The 25,434-nt window shown below is 40.6% G+C and overlaps 1 protein-coding gene across 2 annotated transcripts; it reads right to left on the bottom strand.

The window, feature by feature from the left end:
- Positions 1-358: 358 nt before the first annotated feature.
- sncaip (synuclein, alpha interacting protein) lies at positions 359-23,674 on the bottom strand. 2 transcript variants are annotated; one of them, XM_068311498.1, is made up of 12 exons: positions 23,537-23,674; positions 17,072-17,159; positions 16,643-16,715; positions 15,912-16,462; positions 15,626-15,794; positions 15,225-15,493; positions 14,781-14,960; positions 13,124-13,237; positions 5,714-5,839; positions 4,649-4,818; positions 3,879-3,968; positions 359-3,736 (listed from the first exon to the last, which is right to left on the bottom strand). In XM_068311498.1, exons 2-12 carry the CDS (start codon positions 17,129-17,131, stop codon positions 2,740-2,742), a joined length of 2,799 nt encoding a protein of 932 aa, XP_068167599.1. In that variant the 5' UTR covers positions 17,132-17,159; positions 23,537-23,674; the 3' UTR covers positions 359-2,739. The 2 variants fall into 2 exon arrangements, with proteins under 2 accessions (XP_068167599.1, XP_068167600.1); XM_068311499.1 differs by lacking the exon at positions 3,879-3,968.
- Between the last annotated feature and the right edge of the window lie 1,760 nt (positions 23,675-25,434).

Below are 25,434 nucleotides of genomic sequence, written 5' to 3'. Positions count from 1 at the left end.
TAATTATTCAGTGTGATATCAGGTGTGAATAAAGGTGGAAAAGAATGAAAAATGATCCATGTTTCAAGAACAGCTCAACATTTGAAAACATTTATCAGCATTAAAACTCTCTTCAAAAGAGCAGAGGTTCTTTAATGTGGTTAGAGAAGTATTAAACAGACAGAAATATGTGGACAACTCATCAACAACTCTGTTTCTTGACTGTCAAAAAGAGCCGTTGTGCATCAGAAACTACAGGAAAGTTTTATTTAAAAAAATTATTAACTTAAATGCAATCCTCATTTGACTAGAAAGTAAGTGTGAACATGAGGACGGATGTATTGGGAAAATAAGAGAAAATGGGCGGATGGCGATCTGCTCCTTCTGTATATAACAAAAATACAATCATTTTTATTTTTTAGTTTATTATGAACCAGCACATTAAGAGCAATACATGCCAATTATATGATATAATCCTCCTTAATCTGATAAAACAGAATTTTAAGAAATGGGTTACCAGGTTGATGTGGAAGAACCCGACTGATTTGCACTAGCTCTAACCTGACACATAATAACTTCAGTTTGGACTGGATCACCTACTCTGAACCAGGCCTCTTCACCATCAAGGTGCATCTGTACGTGGCACAGACACACCCTGTGACATTCTCCTGTGACTCAGAAAAAGCCAATAAAATTTTGCACTATCCTTTTAACAAATCTCCCCAGCCTTCACGGTCTACAGATCTCCATTAGCCATAGGATGTAAGCCTACAGTCTGAGTATCTGCACAGCAGAATCTCACTGATCCAAACCACAGATTCGTAAACATACAGTCAGAGGAGATCAAATTTCCACAAACTGCTGTTCAACCATCATCGGTGTAGATGAGAAAAATACAGCTGCATCATACCCAGACACTATGCTTCTGTATTAATGTAGACATGCAAGATGTGCAAGATAATTTCTGTCAAAGCTACAAATTAGAGAACAAGCCTGCAATCTGTATTTGTGAATGGAATGTCCTCACAGCAAACTGAAACAAGACAGTTTGATATGTTCTTACTTGGTTTTAAGCTTAAAGAAATAATAGAAAACTTTCACATTGTGCATTATGTCTCCAGGAATTTACCTCAGACAAGAAAATATGAATGAATCTATAAAACAGAAATTCTGACAACTGACATTTTCTGGCCAGAGTTCCATAAAATTATCTGTAAATATTCCTGCTGAATAGTTCAGGAATAATAAAACCATTACAGCCTGGACACCGCAAAACTATAACAATAACACAAACACACCAAGCCTGGTAAAACGAGGTGTAATGAGTGTTGTCACCTCTAGGGGCTGCTAGTTAATGTCTGCATTCACCTTCAACCTCCACAAAATTACACAAGATTTTAAGGTCAAATTTATCACTTGGTAAGTGCATGTTCAGTTAAAACAGTTCAAATTATACAGAAGATTTTCAAAAGCCTAAAACCAAAAGGTAAATGTGCTGACTAAACATCAGAACTCCTGTCATGAGGTGATGCAGCTAACATGTTTGTCATGACTTCCTGGTGTTTGCTAAAATTTTGTCTAATTGAGATGTGTCAAACTAGACCAATGATTCTAACTTTTTGCTACTACAAACTTAGTTCTAACCTAGGCAGAGTTCATCTGTAAACAGATCAGCAAACAATCATTACCACGTTATTTTTGCCATACTTCCATGGAAACAGCAGCCCCAAATTCAAAATACTGCCACACTGATATTGAAACAGTAGAAGCGAGCATCAGATAACATCCTTAGTATCCTTGTTTTACACTGGTTTCAAGCTTTGTAAATGTTCACCATCTTCTGAAACCTGTACAAACTTTCTATAGTGACCAACAACAATTTATGCTTGATATTTTGTCTTAAACATTCATACAATCAATGGGGTTTGCTGCTGTAGAAGGTGCATCCTTGAACCTCCCCGTCTAATACACATCAAAAACTAGTCTACTTTACGCCAAAAATACTGCATAGATAATAACAACAAAAAGTGAAAAAATGTGTGGAATATGATTGAAAATTAAATACTGAATATACAAAGTGGTTTAAAAACTAGTTGTTGTGCTGTTAACCACGTGTTTGATTAGACCGACATCTTAAATTTAAAATCATACATGTTTACTTGAACATAAATATTAAAATTCATCTTTTAAAAATGTGTTAAAAGTTGTATAATGGTGACGTGAGGACGTCAAAAGTAGAAAAACTTCCTTAGGCTGATTCAGATTCATTAAACAGTTATTCTGTCATACATTTTTACAGGGAGTAACAGAGCTGAGAAACTTTCTGTTTTTGTCTCTCATCCTATAAACTGTAAAAAAAACCCATCAAACCAAACATTTGAGGGAAAACATGAGAACTTTGAAAACAAAGCTAACAGAGGAACAGGGATGAAATACAGTACTGTTAAATTTAACCATGATTTAATTTCCAAGTTCATACCAGATTTTTACTCACAATAAACTCATGATCTTCCTGAAAGCTGTCTTTGTTGACAACCAACTTCTGATCGGAGGAGACAGTTCTCCTTCTAGCTGGTTGTGTTAATGTCTAATGTTCTAAACGTGTGTTCAGCCAGCTGTGAAACTCAAGACAAAGACTCATATCTTAAGTGTCCTCTTATTAATTGCTATAAATTTCTGACGTTTGATGCCTCTTGCCGTTAGCTTTTTGTGACAGTCAGATCATCGGGTGCTCTCTGCTCTTCGGTAGGCACTAACTGGTTAAATGTTACTGGTTTTGCTCTTGGCCTTAGCTGCTCCTCCTGGGCTGCCTTTACTGTCTGACTTCCTGCCAGGTGAGTTCTGAAAGGAGGAAGGTTTAACAGCAGAGCCTGTCTGACCACTGCTATGGTTATTGTTGTGGTTCGTGTTTCCACTCAGGGTCTCCATGATGGAGCGAAAAGCCCCAAATGAACGCTTGCTTTCGGAACTTCCTGTTGGAGTCCTCTCCTTCCCATGATTCCCTTTGCTCTGCTCTGCCTCTTGGTTAGGGCTCTTGTGGACTTGTTCATCAAAAGTCACTCTTAGTTTTAGGTTCTGGGATGTCTTCCTGCGAGATGAGGGTGACTTCAGGGCGCTCTTGGGGCTGGTGGCAATTTTCTGGCTGTTAGCAGCATCATGGAGGTCGGCAGAAGCATCTGGTGTTTTACCGTCTGTGGCATCAGGGTCACTGGACGTGGGTGAAGGATTGTAACCAACACTATCCACTGACTTTGACCCGCTGATAGAAAATGCCAACTTCTTCTCAGCTGAGGAAGAAGAAGGGAGTTGATTCTTCATCATCAGGTTCAGGTGGTCTGATGCTGGCTCCTCCTCTGTGATTGGCAGGTGGGAAGGTCGATCGAGCCAGGGTGCATTTGAGGTCAGAGACCCCTGATGTTTACCTTCTTCTGGTGGATAGCCGTCTGAATCTGATTCACTCAGGGAGCGCTGCATGATCTGTTTGAGTCTTGCTAATTTGAGTTCTCTCCTTTCCACCAGCCCCGTTCTGCGTGTTCCAGGAGCCCCGGGGCCACAGGGGCCGTCTCTGCTCAGGCTGCATGCTGGGGGCAGCCTCTCTTTGGGACACATTGCGTCTGAAAGGTCCTTCCCCAGGAGCTGCCTCAGCACAGAGTCCGGCCCCACACCTCCCTGATGGACCAACCACTGACTGTCACCTGGTGTTCCCTCTGCTGTCAACATCATCTCTGACCATGCCTCCACTGATGGCTGATGGGAACTGGAGTTTAGAGAAAGAGAGAGAGAGAAATGATTATTTATCCTATTGACTCCTTTTATCATAGCAACAGCTATCACTGCTAAAACCAGCAACCGTAGCAATGCCACCTTTACTACCATTACTTCACACCAATAAGTGTTACCTAGGTGATCTGGAGGGTGTCCCTTCTGCCTTGTTGGGGTCCATCAGTCTCTGCAGTTGTTTCTGTAGATTTATTCTCTCTACTGCCTGTCTGCATGATAAATATCAAACACACATCACGATAAATACTGACAACCGTCCACCTGTATACTGCTGAGTCATGTCAAAGGACTACAGTCTCTAACCGCAGCCTCTGAGGCATTGGCTGCTAGCTGCAGCTACTTTATCAACCTATCAGATCAAACATGGAGCCCAAATGCCACTAACTGCACTCCCTGAAGACGTATAAACTACAGGCAAACCTCGGTTTCTGACCACAATTCGTTCCAGAAGGCTGTTCGAATACCGATTTGTAAAAAAAAAAAAACCTGATTATGACAGGACTGCAAGCCAGTCAAAACACTAAATAAATACTAATACCTTCAAGGTACAGATTCAAAAATGTAAAAATGAATAAATCAATTAACAAAAAAAATGACGGTTTACGGTACATAATCCAAAAAAAATACAAAATATCCTGTTTTTCTTAGTATTTCCAAAATTCAATAACTCTACTTTGGTCAAAAGAAACCTTTTGACCAAAGTTGCATAAATATTGAAGCTCTTCATATCTGAGTTATTGAAGGTTTATTTAAATAACACTACCATCTTAAACTTACATATTTATGGCAGTAAAACTGATTTTTTTTTTGAGTTCACCTTCAGATGTTGAAGATAAACTTCAATATTTGAAATGATTTAACAAGCAAAAATTAAAATACTGTAACTTACTCATTCAGCTGTTTAGTGAGTTTAACCACTTGTGAGGCCAATGACATGCAGGTTTCCACGACGACCAGGTATCGTGCACAAGTAGTGTGTCCCTGTCGCTCGGCACTCTGGGAAGGTCGCTCCCCCTGCTGGTTCTGGACTGTCACGTTGGAGCCATACTCCACCAGAGTCTGGATTCAAACAGAAACTTAAACAACTCTGAGGTCTGGGAAGTTCTCACACACTCTGGTGTTTGTTTCCGTGTCAGGATCCACATCAGAAACATGAACATTTCTAGTTGTAAAAACGCTCAACCCCAGCAGCAGAGATCTACTGGAATCAGCTGAAGAAAAAAAGCGTCTATTTCACCTAAACCAGATCGTTAACTTAATCAGTATTTTGATTGCTGGTTTGGCTAGCCAACAGGAAGCAGACAAGACTGATAATATCCACATCTCTTTCAGTAGGGCGTGCCACCTACTTGGAATAAAAAGAAAACCCTCAGCCTCCACTGCGGGAAAACTGTCTCCAGATTGTTAAACACATTTTATAATAAATCATGTTGTCATGATTAGGAGGAGCTGAAGAACTAAAAGAGGATGTTCCCTCAAAACAGACCGATGATGGTTTACAAAACTACAGATCTGCCTTCAATGTTGACTTCTACAATGTCGAAGCACTGGAATATAATTTGGTGGATTTAATACAGTTTTGTACATAAGGATAACTAGAACGACATATGTAGTGGTGTTCTATTAATTCAAGCATCTTAACCATTGCATGATTTAATCCTCAGCACAATGTATGTACAGAACATGGGGGGAGGGAATAATATACTATATATACTATATATGTACTATATATGGCAAAATTCACAAGAATTGGCACCAGATTTCTAAAAGTACATTTAATTCTTCATGTTTTGTTCAGTTATATCATTACACTGCTCCAGAAAAACTATAAAGCATTTTCAATTTTCTGCTCACATTCTGCATGACCTGCAAGACCAAACTATCAGGAAGGGAAGTGATGTCAAAATGAATCTGATTATATGACTGAAAAACGACAAAGGAGGCATTAGCACACCTGTATGCAGGTCAGGTGTCCGTACTGAGCTGCTACATGGACTGCAGTGTTTCCGTTCTGGTCAACTTCGTCCAATGAGATCGCCTGTTCCTGCATAAACTGAAGTAACCACAGCAAGACCTTCTCCTGAAGGGACAGGCAGAAACAGGAGGAAACATTTTACTCCTCTACGTTAACAAATGAACCAAGAATATGCCAGTCACAGACACACACACACACACACACACACACACACACACACACACACACACACACAGACACACAGAGTTCACAAGACTCAATTAAAGCATGACATGTTAGTGTTTTGCGTTAGAATATCACTGACTGATATTTTGTCCTCCGTCACAGAGGTGATGGTGTGAGATTAGCACACCATCACCTCCATCCTCTAATACATATCAATGAGCAGAGAGTACAATGAAGATGTCTGTAACGGTGAATAACAGATGCAGCAATGGGTGAAAAAACAAGTTGCTCAACTGTGTGTTTAGCTGAATTGGATGAGACAATACGGTCTGCACGCGGTTGAATGGAGGGGATGGGATGTCAGCCTGTGCTGCAGTGTAGTGGGGCCAAGGTGTTGTGATGTTTTGATTTTAGATAGTGACACCTTATATTTTTGACCATTGTGAGATAGATATTAGATAGATGTTAAATGTTGTGATATTAGATAGTTGTGATATTAGAAAAATAGATTTTGTGATATTAGATAGATATTACATGTGATATTAGATATATTAGTATATGTGACACCTACTTCCAGCTGTCAACGGGAGCAGACGTCTTTCTTCTGTCTCCTGTTGTTGCTATCTCTCTAACTCGTACCCAGACTGACTCTCACTTATTCTCTGCAAAATGACGAAACCAAAAGGAAAATCGGAGGATACTAAAGACCAGATGGTCTCTATGAAAGAATTAAAGAGTGAGTTAAAGAGCAACTTTGATAAGTTAGGGAGCGACTTTGATAAAAAGTTGGAAGAAAAGCTAAAACCGGTGCTAGACGCCTTGGAAGAAATGAAGGACAAAATGAAGAAAATGCAGAAAGACATGGATGAAAAAGACCAAAAAATTGCTGTCTTGGAACAGGGACAACAAAGAATGGATGATTTGGAACAAAGCATTCGTATAAATGATGTGATCATCACTGGAATCAAAATCAAGCCGAGGAATTACAGAAATGCTATGGCTAGTGCTGACATCGAATCTCTGGAGCAACAAGTGAGTTCTCAACTGAGGGATCTGGAGATAACTATAGATCCGGACCAGATTGAGACATGTTACCCATTACCATCTGGAGGTAGGAGACCACCTGCAATACTGATAAAATTCAACAATCGTAAACATAAGATAGCTCTTCTGAAACAAGGCTTCAAACTGAAAGGAAAAAAAAAAAGTCTACATTAATGAGAATCTCACTAAAAAGAATGCTGATATCGCTAAAAAAGCTTAACAACTGAAGAAGAATGGGCTGATCGACAACACCTGGACAAACAACTGCAGGATCTTCATCAAAACAAATGGCCTTTCTCCAGACCAGTTGAAAACAATGGTGATTAGGAGTGCAGAGGAGTTGATGAAATATGAGTAATAAAGACGGACAGGAATTGTTACTACACCAAAGATCAGTACAACAGAGTCACTTCAATATTGGGAGCTCTACAATTTTGGACACGTCAAGTATTTCATGGAACAGTCGAAAAAATCAACATCATTGATGTCAGAAACATGGATTAATGAACAAAAAAACCCAAAAAAACCAACAACAACAACAACATGTATTTGTGATAACATGGGATAACATTAACTTTAAGACTTTAAAGAGCATGCTGATATCTTTTGACAATATAATACCATGTGAAACTGTTAAAGTGTCTGCAACAAACTGGTTAATTCTCGTATAAACACTGTCTGCTGAAAGAGGTGAAGGTGATCATTATATTCTTGTGGAGAACACTGGCAAAGTCAACTTCTTGTTTTAACTATCCATGATGTTAACAAACCTTGCGTATAGGAAGAATGTAAACATGGTTATACTCTAGGGTAATTTTATACTGTTTATATTTTAGTTAATTTAATATATGTCCTGTTAATGCTACATGTGTCTGTTAGTGTACTGTATGTGTTGTGGTATGTCCTTTGGTGTCAGTGTTTCTTTTTTTCCTGGTGTTTATTCAGTATTTATTCATTATGTAATGCCTGAGCAGTGGATATGTGCAATTTACTGCGGGATTAATAAAGTATATATCTATCTACCTATCTAACTATTATTTGGTTAAAAAAAGATTGATGACAGCGTTTTTCCTTCCTCGTTTACTTACTTACTTAGTCCTTGTTGCGCCTTGTGGAACAAGGACTAATGCTTTCCAGTTATCTCTGTTGTTGGCTTTCTTCTCAATGCTGCTCCAGCTGTATCCTCTTGCCTTAATTTCTCCTTCAATTCTTCGTCTCCGGGTTGTTTTGGGCCTCACTCTTTTGCGTTTTCCTTCTGGTGTCCAACGCAGTGCCACTTTTGTCATGTCATGAGATGGTCTCCTTAATACATGTCCAAGCCATCTCCATCTTCTCATCAGTGTTGTTTCCATGTCCAAAAAGACTGTTGTTTTATGTAATTCACTGTTTCTAATTTTTGTAGGCCAGAAAAATCCTCATGATCTTTCTGAGGCAGGTGTTGTGAAAGCTGAAAAGCTTGTCTAGGTCTTTTTCTGTCATTCTCCAGCATTCTGCACTATATAATAGGACAGATCACATACAGCTGTCATATAGCTTTATCCTGGTGTTTCTAGTTATGTGTGTCATCTTCCAGATGTTTCCCAACCTTGAAATGCTGCCCTTGCTTTTCCCAATCTGGCCAAAATGTCCTGGTTATCTCCGTTATCTGACGTTACCTGGCTTCCAAGGTATGTGAAAGATGATTTACATGTCACCTGATGTCCATTTAACTCTATGAAAGGCAGCTCCTTTGTGTTGAGGGGCATGACTTCAGTTTTCGTGATATTAATCTTGAGTCCCAGCATGCTTGCATTCTTCTGTAGTCTAAATGTTATGTCTTGAATGTGACTTGGTCGATGTGATAAGAGGTCACCAGCATAATCAAAGTCCTCTAAATTGCAAAAGAGAGTCCATTTGATGCCAGTATTTGAGATATTTAGGGTTTTTCGCATTACCCAATCCACAGCTATAGTGAACAGCAGGGATGACATCACACATCCTTGCATCAATTCTGATTTGACACAGAAACTAGTGTCATTTGTGTATCCTACTGGACATCTGAAATCTCTGTAGAACACTTGACACTATTTTTGCTGGAATTCCGTAATGTCTGAGAATTTTCCAAAGACTGTCGCTGTGGAGGCTATCGTATGCCTTCTCAAAATCAATGAAGTTGATGATGAGTTGTTTCTGCCACTCATTACATTGCCCAGTAATATTTCTTAGTACAAATATATGGTCAATACAGCTTTTATTTTTCCTAAATCCTGCCTGTTCCTTCCTTAATATATTGTCCACTGCCGTTTGCATTCTGTTCATCAATATTTTGCAGAATATTTTGCTTGGTATGGAAAGTAATGCAATTCCCATCCAACTGTTGCACTTGGTAAGGTCTCCATTCTTGGGTATCCTGATGATGGTTCCTTCTTGCCACATCTTCTCAAATAATGGATCTAAAATGTTAGCTGCAAAGGTTGGGTCGGCTTTAAATAGCTCTGCTGAAAGTTTGTCAATTCCTGGAGATTTTTTGTTCTTAAGGTTTTTGATGGCTTCTTGAGGGCGTGTCAGTGTTGATTTCTAGATCTTCACTGGCTTCAGGTATATCTGCTGTTATTTCCATCTCTGCTCTGTTGAGAACCTCTGTGATGTATTCCATCCACCTGCGTTGTTGTTCGTTTTCTGATGCTAGCATTAAACCATCTTACTGGCATATTCTTGTTTCTCTTTCTATAGTTTCCCTATTACTTGACAGACCTGTACCAATCTTTTGTTCTGTAACTGCCTTCTCAGCCTCTTTAGCCAATCCATCTATAAACTCCCGCTTATCCTTTCTTAGGGCTGTTTTTACTTCTGTTACATATAGAATATCGCTTTTGGAGTCTTTCTTTCACTCTCTCTGAATATGTCTGGATTTTTTTCTTTCCAGGTGCTTCCTTTTGTCTATTGACTTCCAGGCTTCAGGTGTTATCCATTCTTTGTGCACCTGTCATTTGTAGCACAAGACCTTCTTGCTCGTCTTTTTGTACACATCTTGCACTTGCTGCCATTGGTCATTCAGTTTCCATACCGTCCTCTTCTGTATTTAGATGATCTAAAACTTGAAATCTATTTCTTAGCTCTAACTTGAAGACCAGTTTTTCCTTTGCATTTTGTGACTTTCCAGTGTCTAATTTTCTTGTAACGCTCAGTTTAAATTAGATGTTAGAGGTAACAAGATGATGGTCACTTCCTACATCAGCTTCACATCTCACTCTTACATCTTGCAAAGACCTCCTCTATTTACCATTGATCGTGATATGATCTATTTGATTTCTGTCTCTTCCTCTAGGTGACACCCATGTCAGTTTGTAAATATCTTTGTGTGGGAAAAGTTCCACACAGTTCCACCTATCACAAGGTAATTTAGTCCACAGAATTCCACAAGGTGTTCTCCATTTTCATTCATAGTGCCACAGCCGTGTTTCCCCATTATCCTCTCATTTCCAAAATTATCTCCTCCTACTTTTGCATTAAAGTCTCCCATGACAATCTTGAGATCTTGCTTTGGGATTTTTTCTATTTCTGCTTGTAGCTTCTCATAAAAATCATTTTTTATCTCATCCTCAGCATCATTGGTTGGGGAATAGCATTGAATAATGGATATCTTTACTGGCTTGGTGTTCAGAGGTGCTCTTATTATCCTCTTGCTGACTGGCTTGTACTCTATCAACGACTTAGCAGCTTTCTTACTGAGAAAAATAGCAACTTCTTCCTGATGCTTATCATCTGTTCTTCCAGAATACAAGAATGTCTCGCCGCATTGTGCAAGAGTCTTTCCAAACCCGTCCATCGACACTCACTGATACCAAGGATGTGGAGCTTGTAGTTCATTTCCCTCAACACCTGTGCTTGTTTTCTAGTATCATACATTGTACAAACATTCTAACAACCTACTTTCAAAGATCTTGTGTCCAGAATACTCTTCCTGTTCTCAGCTTTCAATTAGCTTTCAGTGACAACATTCATGCCTGCAAAGCTACGCTGGTACTCCGGGGTTCCAAGATGAGTACAAATATTATTCCGTTTCACTAATCAAATATTTTTTTACAAGAAGAGATTACCCTCTTGCTCAACTTACAACTTGGTGGACCAGGGTAATTTCTTTATGGGTTCCTTCCAAAAGACAGTTGCCTGCCACAGCTAATGAGCCCAGTCTTCCCATGTTTTGATTTCAGAGTGAAACTTCTCTTAGAGGAGATGACTTACAGGTCTGAAGCACTCATCTCGCCGACTATTTGACCCACAGCTGGGACAGGTTTGGGTATCTTTTAGTATGGCCACTATCCGTCCACCTGTCCGCCAAGGTTGCACCTACCAGGAGTTTGACTCTCCAGACGGCATAGCCTTCAGGGTCATTGTGGTACGCAAACCTTCCTACCACAATAAAGTAGATACCCTCATGAAGGCCTCCATCATTTATTGTTGTGAATTTTGCTGAAGGTGATGTAATGAGCTCTGCTGTGCATTGGCGTCGCACCCTGGGTGTCCCCTGCCTCATGCTCTTCGTCAGCTAGGGTAGACTCCAGCTTCCCGCGCAAGCAGATGAAGCGGTATGAAGATGAATGAATAATGATTGATTAATGAAGGACGCTACTTTGTATGTGGAGTGAGAGGTGCACCAGACTAAATGAAAAAATAAAACTATTTTTAATAGTGCTTCGTTTGCCACTGAATGAATAAGTTATTCTGGCAGTGTGGTAGGACTCATCTCAAACTCTGGAGCCGGGTCGTGGAGGCAACAATGTGAGCATTGATGCCCATTCCTCAGACACCCCTTCCAGCTCTTTTGGGGGGATCTCAAGGCGTTCCCAGGCCAGCTGAGGGACATAGTCTCTACAGCATATCCTAGGTCTTCCCTGAGGCTTCCTCCCAGTAGGACATGCCACTCTATGGAGGTAACTCATTTCAACCGGTTGTATCTGGGATCTTGTCCTTTTGGTCATGACCCAAAGCTCATGATCATAGGTGAGAGTAAGAAGATAAATTGCTCGGTAAATAGAGAACTTCGTCTTACGACTCAGCTCCTTCTTCACCATGACAGACCTATACAACGACTAAATCACTGCGGATGCTGCACCGATCCATCTGTCAATCTCATATTTCATCCTTCCCTTATTCATGAACAAGACCCCAAGATACTTAAACTCCTCCACTTGGGACAAAGACTCCCCACCAACCTGAGGAGGGCACACCACCCTTTTCCTGGCTGACAACCATGGTCTCAGATTGAGAGGTGCTGATCCTTTTGTGTCAGATTCAGCTGCACTGCCCCAGTGCATGCTGAAGGTCCAGGTTTGATGAAGCCAACATCATCCACAAAAAGCAGAGATGAAATTCTTTGGTCCCCAAACTGGACTCCCTCTGGACCTTGGCTGCGCCTAGAAATTCTGTCCATAAAGATTAAGAAAAGAACTGGTGATAGAGGGCAGCCCTGCTGAAGTGCAACATGCACCTGGAACAGCTCTGACATACTGCCGGCAATGTGAACTAAACTCCGGCTTCAGTCATACAGGGATCTGGAATCCTAACTCCCCACAAGATACCACAAGGGAAGCAGCTGAATACCTTCTCCAGATTCACAAAACACATGTGGACTGGTTAGGCAAACTCCAACAAAACCCTGGAGCACTCAATGGAGATTGTATAGCTGGTCCACTTTTTGACGACCTCCTGAATCCGAGGTTCGATCCAGAGGTACTGTCCCCAACCGCCACGCGATGTTACAGAGGCATATCAACCAAGACAAGCCCTGCATGTCCAGAGACTTATAGCACTCAGGAATCTCATGCACCCCTGGTGCCCTGCCACCAAGGAGCTTGGCAACCACCTAATGTTCCTTTATTATGTAAAAAACGAGAACATCTTTCCATGACTAGTGGTTCATTTCAACTCCAGCATTTTCTCATTTATAAAGTAACCTTTTTAAAATGTTTTAAAATGTTTGCATTTTTATTAAAGGAGATGCTACATCTAACTTAAATACACTTAACTGTCCTATCTGAAAAATATTTTACATGTGCACTATATATATTTTAAGTTGGTTTAAAGCAGACAATGTAGTTGTAATTTAAATATATAACCCATCACTGTAAAATTACAACCCCTGTGGACAGCAGAGCTCAATGTCTGTTTTGTTCTTAGGAGAATCCTTGTGTGTGTTACCTGTCCATAGCGAGCAGCGTAGTGGATCAGACTGGGATGCTCTCTGGTGCAGCTCAACTCTGCGATGGCTTCTGTCTCGCTAACCATCCACCGCACACACTCCAAATGACCATTCTGAAACAAACACACAAACACGCACGTTTAACATGTTTCAGTAACGTCTAAATGGTTGGAAATCAACTATCAATCTGAAAAAACAAGAGGCTTGATAAAAGCCAATCAGAACGGAGTGCCCGGCTTGTCTCTTGATAACACACTTCCTGTTTGGCAGCCAATCAAGTGGCTGGTTTCCACTGCAGTGCAGACAAAACAGGAGCTACTCAGTGTTTAGCACATTGCCTTTCCTTGGTTTCACTCCCGAGGCTCATTTTGAACATTTCACTGCTGCCAAGAGACCTGATTTATATGTTATCATTTCATTAAAAACCTCCATCTTTATACTTTATGACTCACTGACTAGCAGCCAACAGCCAGAAGACTGTCTGCATGTCTTCATTAGGTTAAATATATACTCATAGACTAAGAATTCTACACCGAAGAACATAATACAATAATATAGAGAGGAATAAAGCTGAGTTTAAAAACAGTAATAACTTGGCCTTCAATAAATGTCACTTGCATTCATATTTAAAGCTTCTATTGAGGTTTTCAATCGAAAATGTCTGACACCATAACTTATGACATCATAACTTAAAATAAATATATGATAACATCCTGAGGCAAACTCAAAACAGAGCTGTTTTAAAATGAATTATACTATACAGCGTGGTTTTACGTGAAACAATATCTGTTGAGGATACTGACATAATATATCTGTAAACATGCAACCATGCAGAGAAAGAAACAACTGTGTAAATAAGATAAATAACATGAGGTTGTTCATTTTGCTTTAAAAAAAGAACCTGTTCTATAGGAAAGGAAACCTTGAAGAACATCTGTTGTGATCTGTTGTGGGGCAGCAGTTGCTTAGTACACAAAGTCTTGGGTTGGGGACTGGATGGTGGCCAGTTCAAGACCCACTTGGATCAAAATAATTGGTGTGTGAACTGGAAGCTGGAAGGTGCCCTTGAGCAAGGCACCATCCCTTTACAAGTTACTTATTCGGTGCAACACAAAGTAGCTGCCCACTGCTCCACCTCTAACCATTATCTGTATGCTTACAGACTCCTTGCTTGTGTGTGTGTGTGTGTGTGTGTGTGTGTGTGTGTGTGTGTGTGTGTGTGTGTGTGTGTGTGTTAATTTCCCCAAGGAGATTAACAAAGTATGTTTCATCTTCTTCTAATATAAAATAAAATCTAAAAAACTTAACTTGACGGTCAAGGGGGGAGGGGTATCATAAGAAGGGTGGGGCACCCTCCTAATGTAACAGTAGGAGAAACACAGGTCACCAAACCTCATATTTTACAGCAAGTGAGTAATTAAGTATTAGTTAACTCATTAGTCCTTAATTTTGGCTTATATCATTCAAAGGTTAATATTAATAAATTAGGATCCACTCAATCATCTCCACACAACACTGTTAATTCAATCACACATAGTTAAATACATCTAAAGCACAGAAACAGACAGACAGGCAGACACACACACACACACACACACACACACACACACACACACACACACACACACACACTCGTTCTCTTTCTCTCTCTCTGACCTTGACTCCCAGTCCAGCAGGCGTAAGCTGCTGTTTGTTGCGTTCGTTGAGGCCGTCCTCCCCCATCAGAGAGGTGAGGTGCTGCAGACAGTCTGCGTGACCCTGAGAGGCTGAGATATGCAGGAGGTTGTTCCCATCCTCATCTCTGATCAGCTCCAGGTTATCTGCTGCCAGGTGAGGCTGCAGGAGGAGGTAGAGTGACAGAAAAAAGAATGTGTGGTGGAGGGAGAAGAAAGAGGTAGAAGGGAAGATGCATCAAACCAAGCAGAGGAGAGAGTCAAGAAGACAGATAAGGAGCAGAAAGGCGTGATCAAACAGAGAAGGAAAGAGGAGGATGAAAGAAAGAAGTGAAAGAGAAAGGTGAATAAAACATTACGTGTATTTAAAGCAAAAGTTAGATTGGCAACTTCTACTTTCTCATTGGTCAGAATGTCTCTCACTCACCAGTAACGATATCTGCCCCTCTCTGACTATATTGATGATGTTCTGGTTCTTCTTGGTCTCCTCATCCACTTCACCTCCGGTTACTCCACCTCCTCCGAATCTTTGAGCACCACTGCCTCCTCCTGCTCCAGGAGCCCACGTCTTAGAGATGTCCTGTCTACCCATGCCACATCCTGGCAGGGGGAACATCAGTCCTGGACCTCCTGCAGGCTCCACATTCGGCCTCTGGGTCTGGGAGTCAGGATAGACCCGGGCTGACAGAAGCTTCTCTGTAGGTCATTATTTCAGACGGTCAAAACTCACCATAGCTTCATACATCATCATGACTGTTTATACAGTATCGGAGAAAAAAAAAGATGAACCTGACAAAGAGAGAAGCAGACAGGCTTTTTAGTCTGTACCTGCATCAGAGAAGGAGGAGAGAGAGGAGGAGCAGCTGAGGAGCCCAGAAGAGTGCCTCTCGGACTGGTAACTTCCACCAACTGGGGAGCGGTGGGGGTGATGGAGGTCTGGATCCATTGACTTGGACTTTCTCAGGTCTGACCACTTCACCGGAGACAGAACGCAGTACTGCAGTAACCGTACAAATTAAAACATTCAACAGGCGTGTCTCTAAATATGTCCTTAATAAGCTAGACTTTTGCTTCAACCTTCACATAAAAAGTAGGAATGTATCGCAGTGTGTACCTGTGTCTGTGAACTGCTGCTGCCCAGGCTCAGAGGCTCATTGTGGGGTAATGTGGAGCTCTTAAGCCCACCTCGGCTCCTCTCCAGAGTGCCTCCACCCAAGTTGCTCCCTGTCACCGAGCGCTTGTCATGGGGGACACGAGGCAGAGTGGACATCTGCTGACTGGACTTGATGTAAGGCACATCCAGGATCTCATCCATGTCCAAATCATAGTGCTCCAGTTCCCCAAACAGACACTGGGGGTTGTTACCTCCAACAACACCCATGGTGGTGCTGAGGCCCTTTGCCTTCCCCTCCGTTCCATCAGAGAAGGAGGAGGCCTGGGTCGGTTTGTCAGAGCTGACGTCATCCTTGCTGCCCTCCCCCGGCTCACCCAGTCCTTGGCCCTGAACTTTACCATCAGAGTTCGAGTCAGTGGTGTCCGGTTGGTGTTTGAGAGGGGAGACTCTCTTCACTGGCCGAAATTTACTGTGGACATCAGTGAGCCCCGTGGATTTGATCCCACCACCACTGTGTGAGGAAACGCCACGACTCCAGTTGATGGCTGGAGCTGCAGGAGAGGAAGATACAACGAAGGATTAGCTGGTTTACTTGAAAGGTATAACGTGAATAGAGCCTGCTGAAGTTCAGTTGCAGGACGCTCTTTAGTGAGGTAATTTTACTACATAGCTTTATTCAAGAAGAGAGAAGGAAATTTAAGTGAGCTATTCTTTTCAAATTCTTCAGTCACCTGGTCTCTCCTCCACCTGGCCATCACTCCTCCTGGACAACTCTGGGATGCTCTTCAGAGATGTCACAGAATACTACAGATAAAAAAAGGACAAAAAGAAAGTGTGAGGTCAGTGAACTGTACAAACATTTCAGCAGCTGTGTGAAGCATTTTTATTTAGATGGAGGTTAAGTGCAACAGTAGGGACACTATATTTACAGACAGATTGTGTGGATGCAGCTCACAGATCTGTAATCAGACACACAGCAGCCATTTATGAGGGTTATAATCTTATTTTTATAGCGACACTAACTAATGGAGTGCTGAATTAATGTCATGGTTATTTTGGAGGTGGTATTTGTGTGACTGCTGAATTCTACTGCGAAGTATTTCTGTTACTTATAGTTGACTGGCAACTAGTAGTTGTTAGCTTGATTACATCACACTGACCACTGAATCATCGGAGAAGTCAATCTCATCCAGGTCCAGGTATTCAGGAGCTTCCATCATCACACCACATCATCGACGTCCCAACCAGCTGCAGACAGTAACACACACCATGAAGTAACATTATTCCAGCCAATGTGGAGCAACATGGAGCTGGAGAGACTTAGAGGAAAATAATTTAACAAGCCAATTAGTTTGCTTTATTTTTGAGTTGTCATGTGTGTGAGCTTGAACAAAAACAATGTTGTTTTGGCTTGCTTTAGTTTAGTTTAGTTTAGTTTATTTGAAAGGGGGCAATGCAATTTCATAAAACACATGATTACACATGGTTACAAAAGCCAGAATTACCCAGAAGGCTAGTTTTCATCTGTAGTCCCCTGCAGAGATATAATCAGCACAAATAAAAATGGTAAGGAGCTGCAGGAAATGAGAACTGTCCTACCGAAAATTTCTGTTCATGTATTTTGTTTCTTCTTCCTACTTTGATGACAAACTGCTGCTAAGTGAATAGAGAGGAAACTGCAAAATGAAAAATGTGAATTCTAATTTAAGATTATTTTGCCATTTACTAACTAACAAAGGCTGCTTAGAAAATGTGACGTTTGAAGGAAAGTAAATCTTTTTCTGCTTAGGTTTAAAATGGTTCAACTCTGACCGCCAGAGGCGCCTGAGCTGCCGTGATCAAAGGCAACAAAAAGGATAATCAGGGTGATCGAGCAGCACATGGGGCCCATTGAAACAAAGATTTGCAAATATAGTATACTAATTTTATACTGTCTTTATCAAGTATATGTGTCAATTCTAATTTATATAAATTACCATTAACCATTCAGCTAAATTGAATGTGCAATAATTTTAAAATCACAACTATTCTAAAAATTCTTGAAACTGAACAGAAACTGTTGACGTTTTAGAGTATTTGACACATCAAATAATAAACCTGAGAACTTCATGCAGGATTTAGTGAAATTATTTTGGTTCGTTTTATCCATTATATATAAATATAATTTACAGATTTAATTATTAATATAATTGATGTTGAAATGTCAATTTTGTTGATCTTTTACTAAAGATGTTATAAGAAACTACTTCCTCCCTTAAATCCGTCAGACATGAAGAATGGTGTTTAAAAGAGCCAAATAACTGCCGAAACTGTTTTGGTCAGAGTTGTTAATGCTTTCTTGTAGTATTGTATGAGGGTTCCACTTTTCTCGCCACTCCCTGTGCATTCAATACATTCTCAGAGGTTCCTTTATGTTCTGAGATATGCACACTTTCATTCATGTCACAAGATATTTAGCGAGCAGTAAACTTGTGGTGCCTTCAAGTCAGAGTCAAGATGTTTTCAGACAGTGTGGGAGTGACTGCAGAACTAAACTGGCCAAAGAGAAACCTCTGATTACAGCTTTGCAAACACTTAAGCTTAGCATCTTTGATAACAACAGTTTGGCCTTAAAACCAGCATCAAAAATAGCCTTAAATCAAAAAAGAGGGACAAAGTGTGCTGTGTTTCCGTGAACAGCTGACAAACCCACATCCTTCCAGTCACTGGGGCAACAAAAACGATCGAGAGATATGACATGTTATTTGGTACAAAGTGGAGGATCAAGGACAGAGTTTGCAGGAGGAATCTGAATCTGACTGCATTACAGTACTCCTCTTGCACAGTCAAATTATGTAAACATAATTCTTTTTCTCAGAGGTCAGTTGAAAATGAAAGAAAAATCCACCCACCAACGACTCTCTTCACATGTTGCAGCAGTATGAAAAGAAATGTTATGGTGAGGGGTTTTTTAGCAGCCGTCAGCAATCAAGGTATTTGCTGAACTCCAAAAGCTGGGCACAGGATCTCAAAGTTCTTTATGTGATCTTGGCTAAACCAGGCTATGAAAACTGCAAATGATTTAGAAACCTGGCTGCATAATGACATAACAAAGACCTTCTTCATAGCAGCTAAGCTAGCAGAGACTTGCTGTACTAGCACTAAAGAACTGAGTTAAATGAGTCTGAATGACAAAATATGTGGGAGAAATGGTCAAAATGGCTTGTCCATTCTTCATTCTTCAACTGACGGAAAAAATGGCAGGTGGAAACAGTGGCATTGTTCCTAAAGCAAATCCTTAACTTGTCTGCCAACAGTTCTTAGACAACATTGCTTCACTAGAGAGTACGTTTTCCAACAAACTTCTCAGCAAGCAACAGTAAGCATTTCTGAAAAGAAATGTCTCTGCTAATTTATTTGTAATTTTTCAAATTCATGCGAGAAGCACATTTTCCACTGAATAACTGCACAGCAAGGAACACAAAAACCTCTGTGAAAAATATCTCAGGATGTGGAAAACTAAACCCAATACCATGTGAACACACAATACTACTGAAAAGAAGAGGATTTGTCTTATGGAGATTGTTGTCAGTCGATTAATTAAGAGGGCAAATGTGAAGTAGGAGTTCAGCAATAAGGACAGTGTCCTATCGATACTAGATTTCACAATGCAGTAACTGATCTGAAAATTCAAACTAATGAAAGATTGTTTCATTGGTTTCATTAGACTCACATTTGATCGCTCAAATCTTTAATTTGAAAACCCTTTGCATTTCATTTTCCTCTCTCTATAATGTGGAGATCAATGGGATGCCTCCATCTCTGCACTCCCTTCACCTCCTCCATGTTTTCTTCCCATTCTTCTTCTGTAGCTGCTGGCAAACCAGCTGAGAAATTCAACACCACCAACTGCTCTCATGCCCAGTTACATTCATTCTACCACCTAAACCACATTACCTTGCAAGGTGGAAGTGTTCTTGTGCAAGAATCCAGCCTTGCTTTCTGAACAAATAGCAGAGGCACTGAGAGACAGCTAGTGAGGTAAAAATGGTATTACGTAATTTGTACTCGTGGACATACAGTATTTCTATTGCACTCTATTGACTGAGTTATCAAACCCTAATGTGAGAATACAATTCAAAAGGATACTAAAAAAAAAATTGATTTATGTATAGAACTATCCTCAAAGATTTTTCAAAAACACTATGGCTAACAATGAATGAAATGATTTAATTCTATAACTGAATTTAAATCAACTATGCAGACACTATGTGATGTTCAACAACAAGTAAGAATGTATGACCACCAGTGTCTGACAGTGCCTGATACTTACCATAGACTGTGGTATCACACCATCCGGTAACACTGATAAAATCAACTCAGGCACTGAGCAGGTAGGCGGAGCAAAGTCAGCTATTTTGAGATATTTTAAGATTGGCCATTACAACACAAGTAGAGGAGAGAGCAAACCATATTTTACTGGATTGTCTGGAGTGCAGGAGGACGTGCAGACCTTCCAAAACAATATTTATGACAGGTCTCTGATGAAGCAGAGGAGGTAACGGGAGGACTTGGGTGTGAATACAAGTGTTAACAATGAAGTCACCATTCACCAATGGGCTGCTATTTGTTTCTTGCATACAGCATGAGGGACTGTGAGTGTGCTCATATTGGTACTCTGAATAAGCAAGCATCTAAACATAAGTATGCATCCTTAATAAAATGAATATAAATTCCTAGTAATAACTCAAGTAAGGTACTGTTTACAGTCATGGTTTTTAGACATTCAGTGCAGCAAGAACTTGAAAATGTTCATTTTCATTAAGTCAAATTCTGAGCCTTGTTCACATCTCAGGCATCAATACAGGCTGGTGGTCAGAATGACCACCAGCCTGTATCTAAAACTGCATTGAAACCTGATCACTGTCATAGTCACCTCCAGACTGGACAGTCACCAGTGAAATCCTATTAGTGTTGTTAGGTATTCCAGTATCTTCAGTATCTATAGTGTATTAATTACATTTATGTCACTTTTTTTTATCACACATCTTTCATCCAGGTCAGGTCATCAACTGTCGACATGTTAGTCTTGACTAATAACTTAACTTTTCTCACTGACACAACTTTTCTCAAGACAAAATTTCATCTTGTCTTCCTCAACAGTATTTATGACTAACCCTGTAACTAACCTTTCGTACGATGTTTCTGTTTTATTATATTTATACTAGTGAGAACCCGTGGAAATGCCAAGATAAAACATTAATATCAGACTTTGTTTCCTTTTTTTTTCTTCGCTGTCACAACAAAACAAACCACTGTCTCAGACAAAGCCATAACGGCTCCGTGTGTGTGGGACGGACAAATCGAAGACGAAGGCCAGTTCGGCATTACGGTCTGGCCATCGGGGTAGAAGCCAGCTTTGTGAGTTCAGTCCTGGTGAATAAAGCATCGGGGTTCCACACACGACAACGTGAGATCCGTCACAATCAAAGAATATAGTCATAGTCAACTTTACTGTCAAATGTACCATATATGCACGACATACAGCACAGATGAAATTACAGTCCTCTCAGACCCACAGACAGTAAAAAAATACGAAAGAACCGCTCTAGCGGGAGAGAGGAGCCGCTGCACGTGCACGCGCCGCCATCCTAGCCTATCCCAATAGGTAACAGAACCCAAATGATAAACCGCTATGTTTGACAAAGCCAAAACAGCTCCGTAAGTGAGAGACATTGACAAATGTGAAAACCGGATCTAACTCTACTAGCAGCCCAAACATCCGGGTAGGCGCCTGCCAAAACAGTACACAAGACAAGGTCTTCGACGTGGAGCTGTAATGTGTCAGAAAATACCCGGTTTTAACTCCGTCCATTCTGTGTGTACATGTAGACACTGGTCACGCACACTAACGTCACAGCGGTTTTCGTCACAGGGAGACGCCCCCCGGATTGAAAAAGTTTCAGTTACAGCGTCCACGCGACAACGCATCCCCAGTGTTTTGAAAAACTTAACTTTTCGTCCCGGACATCTGTGTTGTCGTGTGGACAAAAGGCGTAACCGCAACAAAAACCATCGCTGCCTTACACCATATTGTTCACGTGATTCCTTCTGGCAGATGTGCCGAGATTGGTTGGGTGCCGTGATTGGTTGGGCGCTTGATTGACAGGTAGTGGGTGGAGTTAAAAAGCGTGAAACCATGAGGTTTTCAAGTGAGCTTATTCAAATATATAGGTGGGGAGATAGGTGGGGAAATCAAAGATTTCTTTAAAAGTGTTTTGTTGTGGTGCACCTTGATGACATGATTGGATTTGACTACACCCCTCACAGTTTAATGCAGGCCAACATCTCAAAATGATCACTATTAAGTAGTGCTGCAATATGATTTTTTTTCATAGGTAATATAACCTCAAAAAGACAACCTCAGCTTCAAAATAAATACAAAAAATTGAAGTTACACTTTAGGAGTATATATTTGATGAGTGTGTCTTTTTATGAGTGTGTATTTTATGAGTGTGACCAGCGATGTTGTTTGGTCTAGAGACAGTGTCACTGAGGAAAAGACAGGAGGCAGAGCTGGAGGTGGCAGAGATGAAGATGCTGCGGTTGTCTTTGGGAGTGACCAGTATGGATAGGATCAGGAATGAGTACATCAGAGGGACAGCAGATGTTAGAGGTTTTGGAGATAAAATCAGAGAGGTCAAACTGAGATGGTTTGGACATGTTCAGAGGAGAGATAGTGAATGTATTGGTAGCAGGATGCTGAGTTTTGAACTGCCAGGCAGGAGGCCTAGAGGAAGACCAAAGAGGAGCTTTATGGATGTAGTGAAAGAGGACATGGAGGTAGTTGGTGTGAGAGAAGAGGCTACAGGAGACAAGATTAGATGGAGGCAAGTGATTCGCTGTGGCAACACCTGAAGGGAAAAGCCGAAAAGAAAAGAAGAAGGAAGATATTTTATGACTGTGTCTACTCATTTGGTTGTAATCATTAATTTGGATAATCACTGTCCATTATCATCCTAGATAAGACAGTGACATGGTCTGAGAACCATAGCTTCAAACACAGAATATGTAGATTTCATTTAAGTAAATAGTTCTAGAATTATCATAAGCCAAAACCTCTATTTGAGGTTGTTTATTACTGAATAACTACTTTAAATATCTGTTCCCAAAAAAGAAGCACTAACAGAAAAATAACCACAGGTTGATTAAAGTCATGCTTGCATGTACGTGATCTTGCATAATTAAAAATAACACAGTAATCATATTATTCTATATTACACAATATTAACGTTACTTAATGAGATGAATAACATGGAAAAAATACAGTAGCTAGTAAAGCTACATAATTTGTGTTTTACAAAATGAAAGCAATGCCTAGGGTGAATTCAGGCAGTGCGTCCTCTCCCTTTCCCTGCTGCTAACTAATCTGAGCCTCTTATAGCTGCTCATGAACCAGCAGGAGGCTAATTAGCTAACGTTAAGTTAGCTGGCTAATCAGCATCCAGGGATGCTAACGTGTAAGCTAAGCAGCTAGCTAACCAGTTGGAAAATTAGGTCAAAACAAAAAGCTCAGGAAACAACGACCCCGTCCCAGGATGAAGAGGGGTTTCCTCTGGTAAAGGATGGTTTGTGGGTTACAGTACCTTTTCGAATTCAGGCAGTCGAGAAGAAACAGCAGGCTAGGTGAGGGGATAGGGGCTGAGCCGCTAGCTGTAATGATCTTGAATCCAGCTGTTTTTTTTTCCTTCTGTCGCCTCTCTGTCTTGAAAAGCACAAAGACTCTGACATATGGGCAGCACAGAGAGGTGGAAGAAAAGAAGAGCGCTCACTCCCAATTAGTTCTTTGCAACGAAGAAAACATCTACACTTGTATATATAGGTTTCAGTGCAAATTAACATTTGAAAGATTCTTACGGAAAGTCCGATGACTTCTGTTTTTCCTCCAGTCTTCTGGTCTATTATACAATAGTTGTGTTACTTTTATTTAAAAATACATACAGACAAAGCAAAGCAAATGAACCATTTGAATGACAACATAAATGTGGCATCCGACTTCTTGACAGGAAAAGAAAACAATTAAAAATAAATTATCGTAAATAAAGATTTAAAATTTAATTTAAAACCATTGATATAATTCATATACATAATATAAAATGTCCAACATCAAAACGTTATTTAAAAACTTTTTTATTTAAAATCTAATTCACAGAAATCACAAATCTTGATAGATAAAGATTGATTAATACTTAATATTTATTTTATCCGTCCCAACAGAAATTAAGCAAAGATTTCGTGCGTTGGCCGGGAATCGAATCCGGGTCAACTGCTTGGAAGGCCGCTATCTGACCACTATACCACCAACGCTGTCCAAATGCAATGATGGATGGATGGATGGATGGATGGATGGATGGATGGATGGATGGATGGATGGATGGATGGATGGATGGATGGATGGATGGATGGATGGATGGATGGATGGATGGATGGATGGAGCGGGGGCGGCAGTGGCTCAGCGGTAGAGCAGAGGTCTTGAAGACAGATCGCCCAGCCATCGGTGGATCGATTCTCGCTCCCGCCAGAACATCTCCGGAGTGTGAGCTGACGGTGGGAGGCGTCAGCTCACCTCCCAGCCACTGCCGAGGCACCCTTGAGCAAGGTGCCGTCCCCCTTACAAGCTGCTCTATTGGGGCGCACTCCAGGAAGCTGCTGCCCGTCACTCTGCCTCCCAATGTACAGCTTGATGTTGTGTTGTGTTGTGTTTGTATACTAACTGCATGATTACAGGCCCCTTTGTGTGCTGTGGTTGTTTCAGGGGCCTGTACATACATAGTGTGAAAAACTAACACAAAAAATGTAACAAACACCTGAGTGACAAATGTAATTTCCCCTAGGGGATCAATAAAGTGTATCTTCTTCTTCTTCTTCTTCTTCTTCTGGATGGATGGATGGATGGATGGATGGATGGATGGATAATGGATGGATGGATATTTCATTTCATTTTTTAATATTCTTACTATATACGGTTGGCTATTTTGACAAGCCTATTTCATATAGACTTGCAGTTAATACTAGCTACCAAGTCAACAGCCGCAGTGCTGAACAGTCTCAAACCTGCCGTCACATAATGAGTCTGTCATCTGTTTAATAGACGATCTTCAAAGAGAGCCGTTGTCATACTGAGGAAGTAGAAACGTCACGGCGGTCCGTTATCCTTAGAATAAAAACTACGATAAATTATCCTATCTGGAGGAGGATTCATTTCTCACCACTATGTGCATTTGTTCTAAAAAAGTGCACAACATGTCTGAAATATCTTCACTAATTATTATCTCTTTATTTGCACCACTAATTTATTAACAGGTCACCAAGACGTGAAAAATAAACTCTTAATGAGCATGAATCATAACATTTGCTCACAAATATTTCGACATTTTTATATCAATGTTTGATCAAATAAGATGCCATTTTGTTAGTCTGATTGTAGTCACCAAGGATTTCATCAGTTGATACAATTACCAGTACGGGGTCTCAATCTGATACT

The sequence above is a fragment of the Antennarius striatus genome, chromosome 3, assembly GCF_040054535.1.
Source record: "Antennarius striatus isolate MH-2024 chromosome 3, ASM4005453v1, whole genome shotgun sequence".
In the NCBI taxonomy this organism is placed as follows: Eukaryota; Metazoa; Chordata; class Actinopteri; order Lophiiformes; family Antennariidae; genus Antennarius; species Antennarius striatus.
The sequence above is the reverse complement of the archived record's forward strand: the minus strand, read 5'-3'. Positions and strand labels throughout refer to the sequence as shown.

Bases quoted from the DNA above. Each gene is read 5' to 3' on its own strand.
- sncaip (XM_068311498.1), bottom strand. From the start codon at position 17,131: ATGATGGAAGCTCCTGAATACCTGGACCTGGATGAGATTGACTTCTCC. The intron at 14,961-15,224 runs GTGAGTGAGAGA...CTCCTCCTGCAG, and splicing joins AGGGGCAGATATCGTTACTG to CCTCACCTGGCAGCAGATAA. The intron at 5,840-13,123 runs GTAACACACACA...CTGTCCCTTCAG, and splicing joins ACGCTGCTCGCTATGGACAG to GAGAAGGTCTTGCTGTGGTT.